This window comes from Lolium rigidum, chromosome 3, assembly GCF_022539505.1.
Source record: "Lolium rigidum isolate FL_2022 chromosome 3, APGP_CSIRO_Lrig_0.1, whole genome shotgun sequence".
Lineage (NCBI taxonomy): Eukaryota > Viridiplantae > Streptophyta > Magnoliopsida > Poales > Poaceae > Lolium > Lolium rigidum.
In genome coordinates this window covers 164,139,411-164,149,364 of record NC_061510.1, presented here as the reverse complement: position 1 = coordinate 164,149,364, position 9,954 = coordinate 164,139,411, and the positions used below count along the sequence as shown (strand labels likewise).

Below are 9,954 nucleotides of genomic sequence, written 5' to 3'. Positions count from 1 at the left end.
CGTTGATCTTCCTGCAAACTTCACTCGGCATGTAAGTTAATGTCTCGAAGACTCTAGTATTACGCTCCAGCCACAAGGATCGTGCCACTAGGATGACGAGGGCGCCCACCTCGCACATGACAGCAGAAGGGGAGCCAGCGGCCACCGTGACCAGACGACAAGAGTTGTTGTGGCGTTATGTGTGAGGTTGTGTAGTCCGTAAGGCGTTAGGCACTCGTGCCTGACATTATGATCCAAAAGGTTTGCACCGGTGAGAAGGAGGATATCAAAAGAGACGGAGAACCTACAAGTATTGATGAGTGCAAGGGAGGACACGGCGAGTCAAGGTTTGATCAAGCAAAATGGACCTCGACGAGAAGAAGAAAAACATAAGCTGGCGAGATGGTAATAAGAAGTAAAAGAGAGTGGGGAGGGGAGGTACGAAAATAAGGAGAAAGCACAAAACTGACTGTAAGGAGTGTAGGCAGTGAGATGTAATTCTCTAGTAGTCTAGTAGAGAGTGCTCTAGGAGGTTGTGTGGACGATGTTTTATGTTGCTTTTGACTACGTTTTGTTCATGCGTTTGGATCTTAAGTTGTGTTTGAAATTTGTATTTTACATTATTCATTTGAATTATTTGTTATATTATTACGTCATGCTGAGTTTAGAAAAGTTTCACTAAAAATATACACGTGTATATGATGAACGAATATGGAGGATAGGAATGTCTAGCGCCAGGTATGATTGTTCTTTTAACTCCATCACAATAGGAAGTTGTCGTTTGTACAAGTAGTTCTTTTGGTATTTTGATAGAAAACGAAGCCTTAAACAAAATCAGAAAAATGGAAGTATCGGTTTTAGACAAAGCTTCACACAGGAGTTTTTACATAATCAACTCATCACACCTTAGATGAATGCACACCAAATCGTGTGAACATGCTCAAGTTGATTTGTTGTCATTATCCCAGAATTTAAATAAGGACCATGGCAGAACATCTAGAGCAAATTGCTCACATCAGACGCTGAATGGTGTACTCTGTAGTCTCCCAAAAAAATCGAAATAGTAGGAGGGAAAGTCGATTTATGGATGGAATCAAATACTTCCTCATATCGGTTTATTAGGCAGATAGTAGTTCAAGAAAAACAAAATAGCCATAAATTTTGTCAGCAAAATATGAAATATATGTTTCCAATGATATAATTTGTGAAAGATATATTTCATAGATTTTTGCACACCAAATCGTGTGAACATGCTCAAATTGATTTATGCTTGTAATTATCATTATACCAGAATTCAAATAAGGACCATGTCAGAACATCTATAAGCACCATGTCAGAACATCTAGAGCCAGTTGTTCACATCAGAAGATGTACGTTGTGTAATCACCCAACAAAATTGACCGAAATAGGAGGAAAAGTCGATTTACAAATGGAATCAAATACTTCGTACCAGTTTATTAGGCTGATGCCTAGTTTAAGAAAAAAAAAAGCCATAAATATAAAATATATGTCACAAATATTATACCATTGAAATCGTATTTTAAATATGAATCTAATGGTATAATTTTGAAACATATAGTTCATATTTGCTGACTAAATTTACGGTCAAATTTTTTTCTTAACCTACATTTGGAAACATATTTTAAATATGAATCTGATGGTATAATTTTTCGAACATAGTCCCTCCGATCCGGAATATAAGACGTTTTAGAGTTTTCCAACAACCCCTTAAAATCGTGAAAAGTACTAAAATCGTGGAGAACAGCTTCAATTCGGAATCTCCTCTTCTTGTCTCCACCGAGCCAGCACTGCACGCGTCCATCCGTGCGAGCTCCCAATGCTAAATCTATCAACAGGCCGTTCCCGCTCGTCTAGGCCGCTCCCGAATCCAATGGTCATCACCCGGAATCCAGCCATCCCACTCCAACCAAGCCACACCCAGATCGATCAATTCCACTAGAATCCAGGAGGCAACGCCAGCAACTGGGGTAGATCGCCCCCAACTCCCGGCAGGGGCTGGAAGCTGCGTCGACAAGCTCCAGCAGCTCGTCCCCAACCTCCCAGCTGCACAGGAGGCGACACCAGGAGCTACAACAGCTCGCCCCAATTCTCTCGGCAATACCCGAGGCCGCACCCGCAGCTCATCCCCAACATCTCGGCTACACATCTCGTCGTGATCTCCAGCAAGCACCACCACGGCAACATCTGATCCCAACGGCAGTAGCAGGACCTAGCCTCGTCATAACGAATGGCACATGCCTTCTTTGACCTCAACTACACTCCACCTGAAGAAGAGGAGGATCAGAATCATCAAGCATGAGGGCGGTGGAGACGAGCAAAGAAAAGGAGGATCAGAATCATCGAGCATGAGGGCGGCGGAGACGGACGCAACGTGTGTGACGGAGATGCCTCCTGCAACGGCAAGGGGGTTGAGAGGGCGAGCAATTAAAGGCAGCTCCGTGCGACAGCAAGAGATAAACAGAAGCACGGTGTATAAAGTGATGAAAACTTGCTTCCAAATCTAAGACGTGAGGGTATAAACCAGATTTATGGTCAATTTTTTTTCCTTGAACTACATGTTTGTCTAATAAACAGTACGGAGTGAGTACGCGGTATTTACAAAATAATGTCTGCGTTTCTTCAGAAAGGTTACAGGAATCTGTAGCCTTGTGCCTATTGACCAAATTACGAGAATGATGTAAGGTGGCAGGAATTTTTAATAACTGGTGTTGGCTAAAACTTTACATTCGAGACAGAAATAGTACATAGCATCCCAGAAATGAATTGTGACCGAACATACAATGGAAAAACCAAAGTTGCCAGATACTACATTTTACAAGGTAACCACAAATTTAAGCCGCAAACCATATTTCGACATTGAACACAAACGATGAGATTTTACATACCATCGGCACATAAACCACATTCTCATCAGGCAAAGTATAATAGCGATCAACAAATGAAAATGGGCCTTAAGAATGCTAGTTCTCGCAAGTAACTCAAAGCAATGGAAGATACACTACAGAAATGACACATTGAATGGATAAACTGTACAGATCAACAAAATATCAGAGCCATTACTACTGAACAAAACATATAATCACAGTAAGCAAAGACACAAGTAGCAGTGTTAGGCAGCAACGACACAAAACTCCTCTGTAGTCTGGACACCTAATGTAGTTAAATTCAATCATAGACCAGACAATAGTAAACAAGGAACTATTCGACTGATAATCTTCCTCCCAAGGTTGATCAAACTACACTATACTAAAATGGATACTCAGACTAAAGACCACACAATAGTAAACAAGGAACTAATCAACTGAATCTTCCTCCCAGGCACACAACTCAACATTCGGCAAGCAAAACGAAACCTAAGAACACAACATACTCTAGATTAGAGCAGAACCTATTCACAAACTTGGTTTGCAACATGCTCTAGATTAGAGCAGAACCTAATCACAAACTTGGTTTCCTATGCACACAAGGTGCGCTACTGCACTGAGAGATGCAACGATGGTATCAGTACTGAAAGTGAGCTGCAGTCAATATAAGAAGGCACATATATCTGATATAAACCGGCACGATAACTGAATCCAAAACATCTGATAAGACAGCACAGGTTCCAAGTAGCCATACCATACAGCAATGTTCTTAACAAAAAAAAGTAGAGCTAAATCGAGGTTTTCAACACAAGGATTAAGAAACTAGTCCAATCTGCTCTCCTCCCTGCGTCCGCCGGCCCTTACGTACCTAGGCGGTGAGCAAGACGGCGCCGCCCGCGGCCTTGATCTTCTTCTCGGCGATCTTGGAGATGAGCTTGGCCTTGACGACGATGGGCGTGTTGGGCGGGAGCATGCCCTTGCCGAGGATCTTGAAGTAGCCGAACTGCGAGACGTCGATGACGGGGGCCTTGCCGGGGGTGGCGGCGGCCTCGGCGGCCTTGTCGGCGGGCACCATGGACCAGAGGCGGTCGACGTTGACGGTGGGGCAGTGGAACCTGTTGCTGAGCTTGTGGAAGTAGCGCATGCCGACCTTGCCGAAGTAGCCCGGGTGGTACTTGTCGAAGAGGATGCGGTGGTGGTGCATGCCACCGGCGTTACCGCGACCTCCGGGATGCTTGCGGTGCTTGCCGACACGCCCGTGCCCGGCGGAGACGTGGCCGCGCTTCTTGCGGTTCTTCTTCATGCTCGTCGTCATGGCGGCGGCCGGGGTTGGGAGTTCTTCGGTTTGGGGTTTCGGCGGCGGTGGCTGGGAGGAGGGAAAGGAAGATGGCGTGGGGGAGGTTGGGTTTATAGTGGGCGGTCAGGGTGTTCTGGCCGTTGGATCGGATGCGGAGGAGTCGGATCTGTTTGATCTCGCGAATTAGGGTTTCGGTGGAAGGGGCCGCGTGGGTACTTGGGCTTCTTTTTACTGGGCCTGTGTTATTCACTTGGTTGCATCGGGCCTTCTTTCCTATAAGAAGTTTAGCTTGGGCTTTTCTTTCGGTAGCGAAAATTTCCAGCACAAACAGGTTCGTGGGCTAATGACACGTTCTGTTGAGTGGACTGCATTTAAAATCAAAAATCTGTTTACTCAAATCAAGAAAGGCTCTCAAAAAATAAATCCACAATTTGGTTTCTGTGAAACTAAAACAAAAGGCATCCACGAATATCCAATGTTTCTAACAGCGGTGGCATTTTGGGTGTTATTACATGTGATGTGACCCTCTCCAGTAAAGTGAGGGACGTGATGTACTCCGGTTTTTCAACGAGTGAGAGTATCTCCACTCGCCCTCTCCAAAGCCTTTTGGGTAATGTGGGCGTCTAAATTCTAGTCCAGCCCCCTAAAACTGTTTTTTAGCTTGTGTGGCCCAACTTTGCATCTGGCGTTTTCAGGCCGAACCCAGTAGAAAGGGAGTCTAGCGGGGGCGTCGGCGCGCCGCGTGTTGGCGGGAAAGACGCGGGAAGAAGCCGCGGAAAACGCCTGCATGGACGTGGACCCGCCCCGTCAGCGTCGGCGGGGTCGTCTTCCCCATCGCCTTCTGTGCCCGCAGAGTCGCGTCGGCGCTAATGCGCCTGCTCGTCTCAACGCCGCCTGCTCATATTTAGCGGCGGCGTTAATGCCCACCAGCCGGCTTCCTCGGCGCTATATAAACTGTCGGGCGGCTCCCTCGCCGCGCATTCCACCTCGCCTCTCCTCTCCAAATCTCCAAACCTCCACCATGTCATCCTCCTCCAGCGCCCCTAGCCACCATGGACCACCAAGACCGAGAGAGGGAAGGCGCCGCTGCCAACGGCTTTGGCCGGCGCTCCCTCCACATCACCGAGGCGCGCGCCCTCTGAGACGCGCGCTACCCGTCCCACCGGACATGCGCTTTTTGGGGGGTGGGCGCTCAGCCGCGGCGGTCTGCCGATTCCCCCCGCGTCGACGGCGACCGAGCGGACGATCGCCATTTACTATCATTTTTGGGACCACCTCACCGCGAAGGAGCGCAACAACCCCCAGTGGTCGCCGGACAACGACGACACGTGGGACGTTTTCTTTGTCCGGCAGCGCGTAGACCACCTCGCCACCTACGACGGCAACGGCAACGCGTCGTCCAACTACAACATCGTTGGACGGCGGCGGTGGTGCAGCGCGCCCGGGAGGACCCTCGCGTGGGTCCTTCACTACATCGCTGATGGGAACAACCCGCCACTGCAGATGCCACCACGACACCCGCAGCTGGCGGCGCCGGGGCAACGGCGGCCAGTGGGCGGCGCCGATCGTTCTTATCGTCGCACTCCTCCTCCTCCTCCTCGCACGGGTCCTCGGCGCGCGGGTCGTCGTCAAGGTACTCGCCCTACAACACATCGTCGCCAATGTTCTTGGCGACGGTGAAGGACGAGCCGGTGGAGGTTGCTCTCTCTCTCTCTCGCAGCCGCCGCCATGCTTCTCACGGCGCCCATGTCATCCGCGGCCCCTCTCCGTCGCGCCAGCGCGAGTGGACGCCACCGCCGGAGTACAAGGCGGCGGTCTCCATCGTCAAGGCGGAGGACGACCCGGAGGAGTTCCCTGGGAAAAAGCCTAGCTAGAGTCCTTCGCGGCGACAGATGCGTTCCCGAAGCGTGGAGCGCGGCGGAGTACCGCCGCGAGGAGGAGAACCGCCGCCGACGCCACGGCCTCCTCATCAACCTCGACGATGACGACGAGGTTGTCTCGTCCAGCAGGTCGCGCGGGAGGTGCGGTGACGCCGACCATGGCTGCCACAGCTACCTGCCGGAGACGAAGGAGGAGGACCTCGACGACGGCGAGGACTACGCGGCGGCGATGTACTGCCGCCTAGGGCTAGGACGCGGCAACAGCGGCGGTAGTAGCTAGTTTTTTATCTATATGTTTTAAAATTTGTACAAATATGAGCTAAATATGACCGAACTATCAATGTATTTACTTTTTCGTCGAATTTTGTTATGTTTTAAAAAAATTAATTTTTTTGTATAGGGGCCACGACTGGCAGCTGTCCGGCCCCTATTTTAGTGTTACCGCCGGCGCCCTCCCATATGGGCCTGAAAACGGCTGCGCCGGAGCCCATATAGGGGAGCCGAGTGGAGATGCTCTAACATTTTTTTTTGAAATAACTAAATATATTAGGCGAGCAAGCCGCCTCATTAAAAACCTTCCAATCCCCTTAGGTACCCTGGTAAGGAAAAGAGTGCGTCTGAAACTTGCTGCCTTGATCATTTTACCGTTACATCGTTTATCAACGAATCGAGCAAAAATCTAGGGGGTTCATTGACCGAATTACAAGATAAACTATTCTCAAAACCAAACCTTGCTAACTCATGAGCTACTTTATTTGCTTTCCTTAGACAGAAATTAAAAGAGACCTCACCAATTGTAGCAACCGAGTCCATGCAATCTGCAAAGACAGCCGACGCTTCACTCCACCACCTTTCATCTCCATTGCAAGCATTGATAACATCAGAGGAATCTGATTCCGCTTGGGCCCTAGATAAGTTCAGTCGAGACGCCAATTCCAGCCCCTCCCTTAGAGCTATGGCCTCCGCTAACATTGGAGTCGACACATACTGTATGAGACAGCACGAGGCAGCTATAAAATGACCATCGATATCACGGAGAACCGCCCCTGCTGCACCCGCTTTCCTGTCATCATGGAACGAGGCGTCGACATTAAGTTTGATATAACGTGGCTTTGGTCTAGCCCATCGCAATTCTGAACCAGCTCCACCAGTTGTTGATTCCTTGTTTGAATTAGCTGCAATGGTTAGAATAGACATTCTACACCTGTGGAGAGGAGGCACAGGTTTATCATGAGTCCGACGATGCCTAATCCACCAAAGATACCAGCAGGTAACTGAGATGATCTCTTTCAGCCTAATACTGGTACCTTCAATTGTATTGTCGTGTCGCCGAAGCAACTCTTCTAAAACCATTGATCCTGACCGGTCAATGTGAACCTCCTGCATGATCAGCTCCAGAATCCCCAAGCTCTCCCAAATTCCTTTTGCCGCCTCACATTGGAATAAAAGGTGACTAACATCCTGTGGGCCTTGGTTACAGATTGGACATCCTCCTGTTGTACCAATATGACGATTATAAAGGATAGATTTCAGAGGTAAAATACCGTGAAGGGAACGCCACGTGAATATCTTGACCTTGCTTGGAATTGCTCTAACTTGGTCATACTAGCGCCACAGAAGGTAACAAACAGTTTTTGAAAAGTGGTTTGTGATGAGGTGACAAGGTAAACATGTCATGCTGAGGTTAATGTGAGAGATGAACCGCGTGCATCCCTTTTATGTGTTGCCACTTGCCTACAGACAATTCCAAGGTCGTGTAGCTTCACACACGGTTGAGTTTTTCAGCTGGCAAACTGAAAGTCAGAGCTGCGGCTGATATTTATTTCCACTCATCGTATCTTGAGTCTGGCAAGGAGGATCGTCTATTTGGCCCGTATAAACGAAGGGAAGGCCTCCGCTTTGTGGGTAAATTAAACCGATTCTCAAAGCAAAGCTCCTGCCGAATCGGTCTTTTCTAGCGAGTCTAGTGGGCGTTCTGGCTGTTGGATCTGATGCGGAGGAGTCGGATCTGTTTGATCTGGAGAATTATGGTTTTCGGTGGAAGGGGCCGCCTGGGTAGGCTTCATTTAACAAGGCCTATGTTATTCACGTGGGGGAGCTTGGGATTTTCTTTATGTAGTATTCGCTAGTGAAATTTTCAAGGACAAACATGCTCGTGAGCTATTTTGTGTGCGAACATAGAATATTTGAATATACTTCCGGATAAGTTTTTTCAAAAAATTCAGACATTTTAAAATATTTTATTTTTTTGACAATGGGTACAGTAGTCATAGAAAAGTGATCCGTGATCAGGTGACAGCGTAAATATGTCATGCTGAGGTTAACGTGAGAGATGAACCGTGTGCAACTCTTTTTTATTTGTTGTCGCTTGCATATGAACAACAAGTCCACAGGTCGTGCAGCTTCACAGTTCACACACGGTTGAGTTTATTCAGCCGGCAAACTACAAGTCAGAGGGGCTCTCAATCTTATCCTCTCCACTCTCTCTTGCTCATTGTTCGAAAAATCGTCAGAGATATTTATCGGTTGATTTATCATGAATCGGGTGGAAGCCCATAAGATTTCGGTATATCGGCTAATTTATCGCTGCATTGATATTTTGGCCTATTTTTAGCCAACATTTCGCCCGGCTTTGAGTCTGATGGCCGATATTTCGGCCGATTTTCAGTGGTGTTTCTTTGAAATTCGGTCCAACAGTCGCTATTTTCGTCTTATTGTCTTGTAGAACAATGCATTAGCTCAAATTTTCCATTCTTATTGATTCAAATGCAAGGAATCAAGGTAATACTTATGTTCAATGCCGCAATATTATTTTTACATAATATATTATAGAAAATTTAGTGCTGGAAATTAGGATTTACAAAAAATAAGCCGATAAATGGTCGACCGATAAAATCGATTAATCGGCGGGTAAGCGATTAATCTCCATTTTGAGGCCGACCGATAAGTTAACGATTAACGATTTCTTGAACATTGCTCTTGCTATAGTACCTGAGCCCTAAGGGTCTCCTCTTGCTCACCGGGCCAAGCCGAGGCTCTCTCCAGTGGCATCGCCGCCCGAAGATGGCTAAGGCAAAAGACACCGGCCTTTCTAGTGTGTATATTAGCTAGGCTAGTGTGTTGTCCCTTTGTGGATTGGCGTTATGCCGTTGAGGTGGATGCATCTGGAATTGTCGAGCTGTTCTAGGAGCGGCGTGGTGAAGGTGTGGTGGCTTGCAGAGCTCAAGCGGGTGGAGGCGTTGATCTGCGACACTTCTCCGGCAACCTCTTCAATAAAGCTCGACCGTGGAGCTTGGGTCCCATTCGATCCGTAGGCTCCTCTACTCCCTCCTCGTGGTCATGGTGACAGACAGGAGAAAGTGGAGGGATCTGTTGCTCGTGGTTCAGTGACTCGGTGGGGCAGTCACGAGCACGCCGGTGTGCGCGAGTTGGAAGCTGAGTCATCCTTTGGAGTTCATCAACACCGGTTGTTGTGCGCCGGAGTTATGTGTGGAAATTGGAGCCGCTCCTTGCCGGGAAGCTTCGTTCTTCCGCGGTTGTTCTTCCTCCTTGGGAGGATCTTCATCGACTACATGGCAGCAACCATATCCGGTGTTGCCCCAAGTGGCATGTTCCCCGGTGGCGGCGCGGGTGCCCGGTCATGGAACTCGTTTAATTGCGTTGGAGTGGACCAAGGACATGATCGCGTTTTCAATTTTTTCTAGGGTCCTGCTTGTAAAACTCGAGGCCTTATCTTTGGTTACCTTGTTAGTTAGGGGCCTCAATGTAACTTTGCATCTGTCATTCGACTAATACAGCTTCCGGGCCCTTCGTGGCCTTATCAGTTCCAAAAAGAACACTACGAGTCAGAGTTGCGGCTGATATTAATTTCCACTTGTAGTATATCTTAGGCCTTTTACAATGGGTTGTATCT

At 48.1% G+C, this 9,954-nt stretch overlaps 1 protein-coding gene across 1 annotated transcript; it reads right to left on the bottom strand.

Moving 5' to 3' along the window:
- Positions 1–3,548: 3,548 nt before the first annotated feature.
- LOC124698567 (60S ribosomal protein L27a-3-like) lies at positions 3,549–4,228 on the bottom strand. Its single transcript, XM_047231053.1, has one exon. It carries the CDS (start codon positions 4,177–4,179, stop codon positions 3,733–3,735), a length of 447 nt encoding a protein of 148 aa, XP_047087009.1. The 5' UTR covers positions 4,180–4,228; the 3' UTR covers positions 3,549–3,732.
- Between the last annotated feature and the right edge of the window lie 5,726 nt (positions 4,229–9,954).

What these genes read in the sequence shown, in the direction of transcription:
- LOC124698567 (XM_047231053.1), bottom strand. Translation starts at nt 4,179, where the DNA reads ATGACGACGAGCATGAAGAAGAACCGCAAGAAGCGCGGCCACGTCTCC.